This window comes from Pteropus alecto, unplaced genomic scaffold (genome assembly GCF_000325575.1).
Source record: "Pteropus alecto unplaced genomic scaffold, ASM32557v1 scaffold68, whole genome shotgun sequence".
In the NCBI taxonomy this organism is placed as follows: Eukaryota; Metazoa; Chordata; class Mammalia; order Chiroptera; family Pteropodidae; genus Pteropus; species Pteropus alecto.
In genome coordinates, this window is record NW_006441386.1 from 9,522,607 (window position 1) to 9,535,292 (window position 12,686).

Genomic DNA, 12,686 nt, shown 5'->3' on the forward strand with positions numbered 1-12,686 from the left:
TAACCCACCTCAGTAGGTCCCTCACCATCTAGGAAGTACAATTCTCACATGTTGCAAAGCAGAAAACCAAGTTCAAGGCAGATGTCTGACCACTACTCCCAACCCAACTTCCATCTCAATCAATCTGATGATTGTCTCCAATGAACTAGGACCAGGGTGCTCAGTCAGTTGTACTTCCCTGTCCTTCCATTGAGATCTCTTCCCACTTAGAAAAAGTCTCAGCTTCTGCTTGATTCTCTACTTTGCAGAATTATGAAGACACCTGGCTCAACTCTGAAGGAAACCCTATTATTGAATCTACTTTCTAACATCAGTGAGCAGGGATTTACCTCCATGACAAATAAGAGGCTGTTGAAGCATCTCTAAGGGCCATGGTAGGTCATGCTGTCTAAAGCATTTCCTTGAAGAATTCCTGCTTGTGTCTTCTCATCAGAATTCTCTGGTGTCAGCATCACAATTTTCATGGGCTTGGTTTCAAAGTCAGCCAGCAGAAACCTCCATAAAACCATGCCTCATCCTTGTCCTGCACAATAAATATTGATTACTGTTGGTGGCATTCTTGTTGCTAGAGAATCCTCCTTCCAGTCTCAGTGACTCTACCTATCTCTCTTTTGTTGATTCACATTCTCTGCTCCCCAAACCTCAAGGTCCTGTGACCCCTGAATATCCCCCTGACTTGCAGCATATGTCATATCCGTAAACTCTGAGCTTCCAAGCATATATATAACTTAGTGTCTTTTAATATATAGATTTATTCAAACATCCAGCCATACCTTTTAGGAACAATAATGTGAATTCAGAGGCTTATGTCCCCTGAACTGCTGAGAACTCTGATTTCTACTCAATTCTGATTCTCTGCTTGATTTATGGCAGCTGCTCCATCGGCTCCAGCATTGCAGCACCTCATATATGGGGCTAAGTCCCTACTTTTTAAATTCATACCCCTCAATGCCACGCAGAAAAGACAGTAGATTTCTACTTCTGATTTCGGGGTAACAGTTAGGGATGTTTACATCAGAGTGTGACTCAGTACAAAGTTTAAAGCAGGTTTCTCTTGAGTCTCTCAGTCATTTATGTCCAAGAGCATTGTAGCCTCCCACATTTTTGCACCTCTCTCCTCAGTCCCTCCTTGCCCTCAAATTCTCAACAGAGCAGTTATCTAGTTTTATTTTCTCTTTCTGAATCCTAAATTATCTCCAAGTAAATTAAGGTGCATCTTTAAGGAAAGATATTTGGTTCCCCAAGAGACACGTTGGCAACAACTAGTAAATAATAATTTTTCTTTCTGCGACACAAGTGTTTCACAAAGAATCTCTTATCTGCTATAGCCAGAGCCCAGCCAACTGACCAAGGATGGAAAAAAGCAAGTGACATCATTCTGAATTCTTCCTTAATAGTGTTGCTTTTTAAACTGCTTTATTAAAATATAGTTCACACACTATATAATTCACCCATTTAAAGTATACAATTTAATGGCTTTTAGAGTTGTACATCCATTGACACAATTTTCAACTCAAAAAAAAAAAAATAACCCTGCAACCCTCAGCTGTTACCTTCGAAACCCCATATCTCCCAAATGTCAGCAACCACTAATGTACTTTCTGTTTCTATCGATTTTCCCATTTTGGGCTTTTCATATAAATGGAATCATACAATATGTGACCTTTTGTGACTGGCTTCTTTCATTTAGCATAATGTTTTTGAGGTTCATTTATGTTGTAGCATAAATCATTACTTCATTCCTTTTTATAGTTGAATATTATTTCTTCTAATAGCTATACTACATTTTATTTATTCATTTTTCAGTTGATGGACATTTGGATGGTTTCCATTTTTTGGCTGTTATGAATGTTGGTGTTATGAACATTCATGTACTAGTTTTTGTGTAAACATATGTTTTCAATTCTCTTAAATAAATACCTAGGAGTGGAATTGCTAGGGCATGTGGTAACTCCTTAACTTTTGGAGGAAGTGCCAGACTGTTCTCCACAGCAGCTGTAGTATTTTACATTCCCAGCAGCAATGTATAAATAGGTTCCAATTTATTCATATCCTCACCGACGCTTGGTATTTCTGGTTTATTTGATTTTTAAATTTCAGCCATCCTACTGGGGTGAAGTAGTATCTTATTGTGGTTTTGACTTGTACTTTCTTAATGACTAATTATATTGAGCAAATCTTTTCATGTACCTATTGGCCATTTGTATATCTTCTTTGGAGAAATGTCTAATCTTTTGCCCACTTTTTAAAATAGGGTTGTTTCTATCTTTGTTGTTGAGTTCTTTATATATTCTGAATACTAGTACCTTATCAGATATAGATTTTCTAAATATTTTTCCCACTCGGTGGGTTGTCTCTCATTTTACTGATAGTGTCCTTTGATGCCCCCCAATTTTTAATTTTGATGAAATCCAATTTATCACTTTTTTCTTTTGTTACTTATAATTTTGGTGCTATACTTAAGAAACACTTGCCTAATCCATTGCCATAAAGATTTGCACATTTCCTTCAAAGAGTTTTACAATTTTAGCTTTACATTTAGGTCTTTGAATTAATTTTTATGGCATGAGAAAATGGTCCAACTTCATTTCTTTGCATGTGGCTATTCAGTTGTCACAGCACATTTGTTGAAAAGCTTATTTTCTTTCATAAAATACGGTTTGGCACCCTTGTTGAAAATCAATTGCTTGTAGATGTATGGCATTATTTATGGATGCTCAGTTCTATTTGTGGAGGAGAGACTGTCTCATGATATGGCTGGGGACCTTAAGCTAGATCCAGCTTGATCCAGGCCAGAACAGATATTGCTTCCCATAAATCTCCTCAAAGAATGTCTGATCAACCCTTCCCTTATGCCCCAGGCACGCTGGTTCCTGAAACAGGCCTTTGCCCTGCCTTGGTTAAGCATGTAAGGCAGTTTCCCCTTGTCTGGGACTGGTCATGCCCTACTGCCCCTATCCATTCTGCTCTGTTCTGTATCATCCTTTAGTAACTGTCACGTGGCATGGAAAGTATCTCTGTCTTCTTGCTTCTGCCCAAGACATGCCTCGTATGTAAGTTCCCTTAATAAACTCTTGATGTAATGCTGGAGTTGTCAGCCTCTTTCTCCAGCTTCTTGGCTCCAGGAAGTTTCCCTAACACTATTTCATTGATGTATATGTCTATCCTTATGCCAATACCACATGTTTTGATTACTGTAGCTTTGTGATAGGTTTGAAATTGGGAAATGTGAGTCCTCCTACTTCATTCTTCTTTTTCAAGACTTTTTAGCTATTTGGAGTCCCCTGAAATTCCATTCGAATAAAATTATGAATTAGGGAGCCTCAGTATTTTCAGTAAAGTAGGACATTCATCTCAGGAATATGGGAGGACTGAAGACATAAGGACCTTAAGGAGACATACGATCTTATTTCTGTCACTTGACACATAGGCAGACATACAGATATGTACTCACATCACAATCATGGCACATAGTAGTAACTGATAAGAGCCCTTCTTCCACCTTAGTCCATGTTAAGACTAAGATTCCTTCTCAATATGGTATTCCATTTTACAAAAGAAATGCATTTCTTAGTTGTATAACTGAAAAATTTAATTTAAAACTAGATATTCTGTGGGACTTTTATCAAAACCCCCAAAATAAATTGCAGAAACCCCTGTCCAATCATTTAATTATACATTCAGTAACTATTCACTGAGCATATTATGGGAAAGGCAGTATCTGATATTGGGACACGAGAATTAAAAATTTCATTCATAAGTAGTCATGGGAATTTTTTTTAAAGCACCTCTGAAACACAAGATCATAAATCCACTGAGGAGAAACAGATAATTCCCTGAAACAAGCAAACATATTGTTTGTTGAAATCCTCAATGAATGTTCCTTGGGATAGCAAAATGGCTGCTGACTTCAAGCTGGGTACCAACAGGCAATGTATCTGTGCTCTGAATCTTAATCACTCCCACTTAAAAAACTTCAATTCCTTTTCACCCACTCTCCCACTCCTATCAGGTCTTTCACAATGTCCTTAACAAGAGCTACAGCTTCAGCTCCACTCTCCAGGCCTTGCTCTCTACCCTGGTCTTGACCTCCTCAGGCAGGAGGATAGAGAACTGCTTCAGCAGTAGCAGCTATAGGATCTGCTCCTTCTCAGCATCTTAGATGACAGCCACTCATAGGATCACTCAGAGCTGGCTTAGAGCATCCCATAGACCAGAGACCTCCTGAGAGTTGAACTACCTAAAACTGGCGGGAAGTCAAAACTGGGGAAGACCATCTAACCCTAGATTCCTTCCCCTAATTTAACCATTAGAACCCCTATCTGCACTGGGGGAGTGTGCCCATCCTGAGAATGGGCTTCTTCTACTGGAGTCTATTTCCTATGCTTGGGAAGAAGAGAGATCAGGGTGGCAAGACGATCCGATAGCTTCCCACTAGCTCATGGGGCTGAACACTTCCTTTCTTGCTCGCATCACCGAACACCAGGAGATTTGGTGGGCTTTGTGGAGGCAATCGGAAATCTTGCTTTTCTAGGAACTCAACTAGACCTTGGAGTTGGAGGCTGAGATTCCTCTCCCTGGAGAATGAGGCTGAACGAAAAAGCGAAAATATCAGAAAGAGCAAGCCTAACTGGCCGGGCGCCTCTTTAGCTCCCTCCAGGCCCAGCTACACAGATCCCTCGGTCCCCCGGCACGCCCTGAACGCTCTCCTGAGTGCCGCTCTCCTAGGACTCTAACACTTAAATTACCAGAGCAACCTTAACCTCATCTCCCAACCTTGAGGACAAACCAAATTAGCACCTCCCTATTTAGCTCCGCCTGAGGCTGCTGCACAGGCGTAGTCACCGCCCTCCCGCACCCTCCCAAAGCCCTGGGTTCCTGGCTTCCTCTCTAGGCTTCCGGGTGCGGTTTCCGCATCTCTGTTGTTGGCCCGAGGAGCAGCCGGGGTCCTGTCATGCCCCGCGGCCAGGCCCGGGGTGGCGCGCGCGGAAACCCTACGGCTCCTGTGCTCGCGCACTGCGGCCCAGCCACGCCGGCGCGGGGAAGGGCTGCTGCCCGGCGGGCACGCACCGGGACCGAAACCCCAGCCCTACCCTCTCCCCTGCCGCAGGAGGCGGCCGCTGCGAGTCCGAAGGCCGCGGGCCTCCCAGGCCCACCCTCAGCCTGCAGGCCGCTCCCGCGCCTCGCGTCAGACCCGATTTGGGCTCTGGGGAAGAGAAACGTCATGGAAGCCGAAGATCTCCAGGAGGAGTTGACCTGCCCCATCTGTCTGGACTATTTCAAGGACCCAGTGTCCATCGAGTGCGGTCACAACTTCTGCCGCGGCTGCCTGAAACAGAATTGGGCACTGGGCGGTGGCTCGTTCCCCTGTCCCGAGTGCCGGCAGCTGTCGTCTTCCGCCTCACTGCGACCCAACTGGGCCTTGGCCCGGCTCGTGGAGAAGACGCGGCGGGGGCGCCAGGGCCCAGTGTCCTCCAGCCTGTGCTGTCGCCACGGGGAGCCACTGCGGCTCTTCTGCGAGGACGACCAGCGGCCCGTGTGTTTGGTGTGTAGGGAGTCCCAGGAGCACCAGGCCCACACTTTGGCGCCCATCGATGAGGCCTTCGAGAGCTACCGGGTGAGCTGGCCGTTAGGGGGCTGCTGGCGTTGCCCAGGAATGTTTACCGTTTACTTAACTTTCATAAAAGACCCTCGAGGTGGCTGCTAGTCTCATTGGAAACATGAGCACCCCTTGAGACTCAAAGAAGTTATGCTACATGGACCTTAGAGCTGGAGTTCAAACTGGGAGTGGGGAGGGTGGTGTAAAGTTCATCACTGTGGAGAATTTTCAAGGGACTATCTCTGGGAACTTTTAGTTTGACAGACATCCTGAAAGGGTGTATACCAGTGCTGTCCAATAGAAATAATGCAAACTACATATGTAATATTTTTCTAGTGGTAAAAAGAACAGGTGATGTTAATTTTTAATAATATTTAACATAATTATCCAAAATATTGTTTAACATTAATAGTTATGAAGAATTATCAATGAGATGGTTTACTTTTTTTTTTAATAGTATGTCTTTAAAACCTGTGTGTACTTCATTTATAGCGCATACCAATTCAGACTGTCCATATTTCAGGTGCTCAAATGGCTAATGGATGTTGTATTGGACAGTGCAGGGCTATCCTATAGATGTCATAGACAACTGATGATTTGGGAAAAGCCTGGCTTGGAATGACGAGGCTAGGTTTTGCTACTAGCTTCCTTCATCAGTGGGAAAATCACTTAATGTTTTAATTGTAGATTATCTGTCCTGTCTCTTTTGTTAAGAAGCTTCAGTTGAATAAATCAGGTTATCTTACTCTGCTCTAGCCACACTGGCCTTCTTGCTTTGGTTTCAAGGCTGTTCTCTCTCTCTACCCACACCTTCCATCCTCTAGATCTTACTCGCTTTTAGCTTGAAGACCTTCCTTGATCATCCTTTCCAGAGTAACCCTACCCCCTTCCATTCCTGATGGTATAACTCCAGTGGTCTCCAACAGAATTGGTATCTAGTAAGTACTGGTTGAATGCATGAATTTAATGATACAAGTTAAAGTGTTTTGTAAACTATAAAACGCTGTACAATTTTATCAGCTAACTACAAACAGGAAACAGATGCAAAGCTGGACAAGGACATATACATTAATTCCTTCATGCAGTAACATTTATTGATGCTACTTTATGCCAGGCATTCTTCTAGAATTGGTCATAAACAAATGAAAGACACGGGTCTTTTCTTGTAGGATACATAAGCATGTAGCCCAGTAATTTAAGTGTGTGAGAGTTATCCAGGTTTGTACCCAGTACACAGAAGGTCTGAGGTTGAAGTCATCAGTGAGGAGAGAGGAATGGCTTCACACAGAAGTTAAACATGAGTTCACTCTTGAAAGGTGAATACAACAATGTAGGGGGAGGATAGTCAAGCCAAGGGAATAACATATTCAGTTTGGCAGCGTGGAATAGCATCTGATATGTAAGAAGACTGGAGGTTGCTTGATATTTCTGTAGTGTAGAGCCCTGGAGAGAAGATGGTGGGAGTTGAGGTTGAAGAGTCAGCGGCCATGTCATGAAGGATCTTGGTCACAACTTTCTCTTTGAGGTAGTGGAGAGTCACTGCAGGATTTTAAGGCAGGGAATAACACCATCAGTTTTTTGTTTAAGAAAGTTCCCTCTGGCACCTGTGTAGATGGAGAAGATCAGTTAGACTGCAGTTGCACCATTTCAAGCAGGAGATAATAAGGGCCTGAATGAGTGCAGGACAGGGAATATAGAGAAGAGGGAATGGGTCCATTATGAGCTGAAGTTAAATGTCTAATTGGACTTGATAGGTGAGGGAGAGAGGAGTCTATGGCGGCAGCCCAGGTTTCTAGTGCTCATTTTGGAACATGTGAAGCGTGAAGTAATTGTGACAGGAAGTCCAAGGAAGAGGGACAGGAGGTAGGGGGCTTTGGAGGCTTCAAACAGTATTTTAGAATTGTTAGCTATCCTTGAAGTCATAGAAGTAAGCAGATGAGAGTCCCCCAGGGAAACCACATAGAGGGTTAAAAAAAAGGAGGTGGGGTGGATAAAGGGAAATTTGGGAAACACTAGTGCTTAATAGCCAACAAAGGAGATTGAAAGGACTCATTAGAGAAATGGAAGGGAAAATACACTTGTGGGTAAGGGCTGAAGCAAATGTAAGTGGATACATATGAGGGGAAACATAGCCCTTAAATCTTCAATCTTCAATAATAATGATAATAATAGCTATCAGTTATTATTTACATACCACCCACAGTTCTAAGCATTTTCTATACAGTAATTCTTTAATTCTTAGAGCAACCCTATTAGATGGATTTTATTATCCCCATTTTGCAGATGAGGCAACTGGTACACAGAGATGTGAGGTTACTTGCCCAAGGTCACAGTTAGGAGGTACCAAAGTTTAAACTGAGGTTCTCTAACTCTTAGTCCATTGTACTTTTCACTGTCATATCTAATCTAGCTGAGAAGACTTCTTGGAAGAGGTAGGATTTCAGGATTAACTAAACTGTCCAACAAGTTGGGGTGACTAGGTGAGAATAACATTGGGATGGCCTGAATGTTACAAGGTTGATTGGATTGGTGTTCAGGAGTCACTTCATTTGGCAGAATTCCCCCGTGTCTGTCCTTCTCTGTACCCTCCTTTGCTTGGTCACTGCTCCATTTATCCATCTCCTCCATTTATCCATCTCCAACTTCATCCGTACCCCCCAGTTAGTTAGAGAAAAGATTAAGTTGCTCTTGGGTGGAGCTACTCTGTTTTCAAGCATCCCATACCCAGTTCATACTCAGATGGGTGGACTGTTTCTTAAAACTTGGGAGTTCCCTATGTCCGAGGAAAACATCCCCATTCTACATTCACATCTGAGCCCTGCAAACAGTGTGCCAGAAGCTTTCTCTCAGGATCTGAACTCCTGAGCACTGCATCCAGAAAACCAGCTTTGATGAATTCCTACCCTACTTCTTTTTCTCTCTTGGGCCACACCAGTGGCTCAGGATATACATTAGGATGACCTGGGAGCTCTTTTAAGAAATACTCAAGACAGTGCCCTCCCCACCCCTCAGGCATTTTGATTCACTTGGTGGGGTCTTTGGCATCGGCAGTGTTTAAAAGCTCTTCTAGGTTATTCTAATGTACAAATAGGATAAAGAACCATGATCTTATATCTTAATATTTTCACAGAGGGATATCTCAAAAAGTTTTTTAGAACATAAGTTGTTTTTAAGAGAATCATCAGTGGTGGGGGAGAAAGAAAGAGAAATAGCTTCATAAACTTCAGGGAGCAGATTGTTCGTGCGGAAAAGGCTTCCAAGCACAGCTCTTCTTATACTCATGCCAATATTTAGTCTGCTGACCCTAGGAGCTAATCCCTCCATTGTTGTTAATTTATTTAATAAATATTTCGAACATCTGTTTTGTGTCAGACACTGTACTACAGTATCAGACATAGCACTAGGGTTATGATGGTGAACAAGACAGATAAAAAGACTGTTTCCGTGGAGCACACAGTCCAGTTGGGTTGGGGTTGAGAGGGAGACAATAGATAGACAAATAAATGAAATAATCACAGATTGTGATATTCTGTGAAAGAAATATTGTGCCATGCCAGACCAGTAACTGGGGCTTTAATAAGGTGAACAGGGTAGCGCTCTTTGAGGAGATGACATTTCAGTTGAGACTTGATGGTTGAGAAAGGAGCCAGCCATCTGAGGAACTGTGGGAAGAGCATTCCAGGCAGTGGACAGCAAATGCAAAGACCCTGAGGCTGGGAAGAACTGGACATATTTTTGGAACTGAAAAAAGGTCTGTGCGCTTGGAGCATCATGAACGAGGGCTAAAGTAGAATGAGATGAGTTGGGAGATGTAGGCAAAAGGTGGGGTTATATCTGGCTATAATAAGATGTTTGAAGTTTTTTGGTTTTGAGGAAAGCTAGTGAAGGATCTTAAGCAGGTTAGTGACATAATTTGATTGGTTTTTGGAAAGATTATTCTGGCTGCTTTGTGGATATCAGATGAGAGAAGGACAAGATTGGAAGCAGGGAAACTAGTCATGGAATTAATAGTTGGCCAGACAAGAGATGATGGAGGCTTGAACTAGAGGGTAGCAGTGGGGACAGTAAGTAGGCTGATTTGATGTCTATTTTAGAGGTAGATCTACCTGCTTGGATTGAATGCAGAGATTACAATGACTGAAATTCATAGAATCTAAGAGCTGGGATTGTATTTAAGAGACCATCTAATCCAGTTGTTTTCATCTTATAGGTAAGGAAATGTGTGAGGCTGGCTTTCTCATAGATGCATAACTAGTTTGTGAAAATCTAGACTGAAACTCATATCTGATTTGAAGTTTAATGTTGTTTGAACTACATGACTACAATTCAGCAAATGTCTTTATTCCATAAGTGTATGTACTTTATTATACTTATGTTTTTATATACATATAATTTTCTGATGTTAAATGAAGAGAAAGTGATTTTTAAAAACTAGCAAGCTTTGAAATGCTAGGTGTTGCCCTCTTGTCACCTCCTGGCAGTTTCTGTTATTGTAGGGGAGTTTTCTAATCTCTCCAAAGTGTTCCCAAATTTAACTCAGGGACCCTTTTTATATCCCAACTGTGGCAGGATTCAGCACAACTTAAGTAGAGTTTTAAATTATAGAACCAACCATACAGGATAATTCATGCATACTGGACTTGTTAAAGGCTTTTAAAGAATTGAAAAATTCTGTTTGAAAGATTATTTAATCTTTTTCATTATTAAGCACAAATGAAAACTTTAAAAATCTTAGTCACATTCAAAGGAGCTGTTCATCTCATTACAAGCCTCACATATACACAAATTTGACAGTGACCAAAAAGTGGTAGTTATATAACTGAACGAAGGAACAAAATTATTTGAGATAGCTTACTGGGTAGCAGGATAGTGTACCTATTTAAGTTAACAACTGGGGGTAAGAAATAGCTTTTATAATGTTGGAAAACATTCTGTTGGAAAGAAAATAGCACAGGTGATTTTGTGATATAAAAATCCCATTATAACCTAATTTTATTTCCCCCAAGATTTTACAATGCAATTTCCAAGCATACGTCAAAGTTGGAAGAATTTGATAATACCAGTATACCCATGTCTAGATTCTTCCATTAATATTTTATTCTATTTGTTTATCACCTGTCTATCCATCTGTCTATATCTTCTCCGCATGCATCAATTCTTATTTCCTGTTGAAGCATTTTAAAATTAATACAGACAGTACACTTCTGCCTATACTTTAGCATGCTTATCATTAACTAGACTTAACATTTGTTTGTGGTATTTTTTGCAGTAACATTAAATACAATTAAATAGACACATTTTAAGTGTACATTTCTTGAGCTTTGACAAACACTTGGGTACTCCAAGCCCTTTTCAAGATAAAGAACATACCCCAGAAAGCTCCTCATGCCCTTTCCCAGTTATTCTCTTCTTTCTTCCCTCACCCAGTACAACCACGGTGCTGATTTTTTTTCCACCACAGATTAGTTTCGTCTATTCCAGAACTTTATAGAAATGTACTCTTCTCTATGGGCCCTTTTGCTCAGTATATTGGTTTTGAAATTCATCCATCAATAGTGTGTTACTTTTTACAGCCAAATAGTATTTCATTATGTGACCATACTGCACATCTTCCTAATAATGGATGCCTGGGCTGTTTCCAGTTTTTGGCTCTTAAAATAAAGCTGCTATGAATATCTCATACAAGTCTTTTTGTAGACACATATCTTAATTTTTCTTGGGTCTAGGAGTAGAAAGGCTGGGCATTAGGATTCATGTATTTTTTTAAAATTAATTAACTTTTTAATGGTGACATTGGTTAACGAAATCCAATGTTTCAGCTGGACGCTTTAACTGTAAGGCATATATATATTTACACTGTGTGTTCACCTCCATAGTTAGATTTCTGTCACACATATTTGACCCCCTTTACACCCTATCCTCTGGTAACCACTAGTCCATTGTCCATGTCCATGAGTCTCTGTTTGTTTGTACTGTTCATTTGTTGCTTTTAGGTGTATATCCCAAATGTAAGTGATATCATGCAATTTTCAGCTTTTTCTGTCTGGCTTATTTCACTTAGCATGATTATCTTGATGTCTACCCATGTTGTCTCAAATGGCAGTATTTCATCTCTTCTTTTGGCTGGCTAATATTTCATTGTGTATATATACCACAGCTTCTTTATCCAGTCATCCATTGTAGGACACTTCGGTTGCTTCCATGTCCTGACCACCGTGAATAATGTTGCTATGAACATTAGTGTGCAAATATCTTTTCGGATATGGGTTTTCAAATCTTTGGGGTAAATACCCAGTACAGGGATTGCTGGATCATATGGTAGATCAATTCTTAGTTTTTTGAAGAACCTCCATACTGTTTTCCATAGTGGCTGTACCAATGTGCAATCCCACGAGCAGCGTATGAGGGTTCCTTTTTCTCTGCATCCTCTCCAACATTTGTTATTACTTGTCCTGTTGATTATAGCTATTCAAACAGGAGTGAGGTAGTATCTCATTGTGGTTTTGATTTGATTTTCCCTAATAGATTGCGATGTTGAGCATCTTTTCAAATATTCGTTGGTCGTTTGTATGTCCTCTAGGGAGAAGTGTCTATTCAGATCTTTTGCCCATTTTTTTGAATGGATAGTTTGTTTTTCTGTTGTTATTGAGTCGTATGAGTTCTTTGTATATTTTGGACATTAGGCCCTTATTGGAGGCATTGCTTGCAAATATATTTTTCCATTCGGATGGTTGTCTCTTTACCTTGTTGATGATTTCTTATTCTGAGCAGAAGCTTTTTAGTTTAATGTAGTCCCATTCATTTATTTTTGCTTTTACTTCCCTTGCTTTTGAGGTCAAATTCATAAAATCCTCTCTTTAAGTCCAAGGTCCTTGAGTTTAGTTCCTATGTTTTCTTCTATGCATCTTATTTTTCAGGTCATAAATTCAGGTCCTTAATCCATTTTGAGTTAGTTTTGGTGTGTGGTGATAGACAGCAGTCTAGTTTCATACTTTTGCAGGTGGCTTTCCAGTTTTCCCAGCACCATTTATTGAAGAGGCTTTCCTTTCTCCACTGTATGTTTTTGGCTTGTTTTGTCCAAAATTAT

At 40.9% G+C, this 12,686-nt stretch overlaps 1 protein-coding gene across 2 annotated transcripts in view; it reads left to right on the forward strand.

Moving 5' to 3' along the window:
• Positions 1 to 4,883: 4,883 nt before the first annotated feature.
• The window catches only part of TRIM4 (tripartite motif containing 4), a 26,279-nt gene continuing 18,476 nt past the window's right edge, over positions 4,884 to 12,686 (forward strand). Inside the window, exons 1-3 of one of the 2 annotated variants that reach the window (XM_025051522.1) lie at positions 4,884 to 5,617; positions 7,007 to 7,013; positions 7,187 to 7,266. In XM_025051522.1, the coding sequence (XP_024907290.1) occupies positions 4,955 to 5,617; positions 7,007 to 7,013; positions 7,187 to 7,266 (750 nt within the window). In that variant the 5' untranslated portion in view covers positions 4,884 to 4,954. The remainder of the gene's footprint in view (positions 5,618 to 7,006; positions 7,014 to 7,186; positions 7,267 to 12,686) is intronic. The other variant, XM_006918648.3, reaches the window with a different exon arrangement.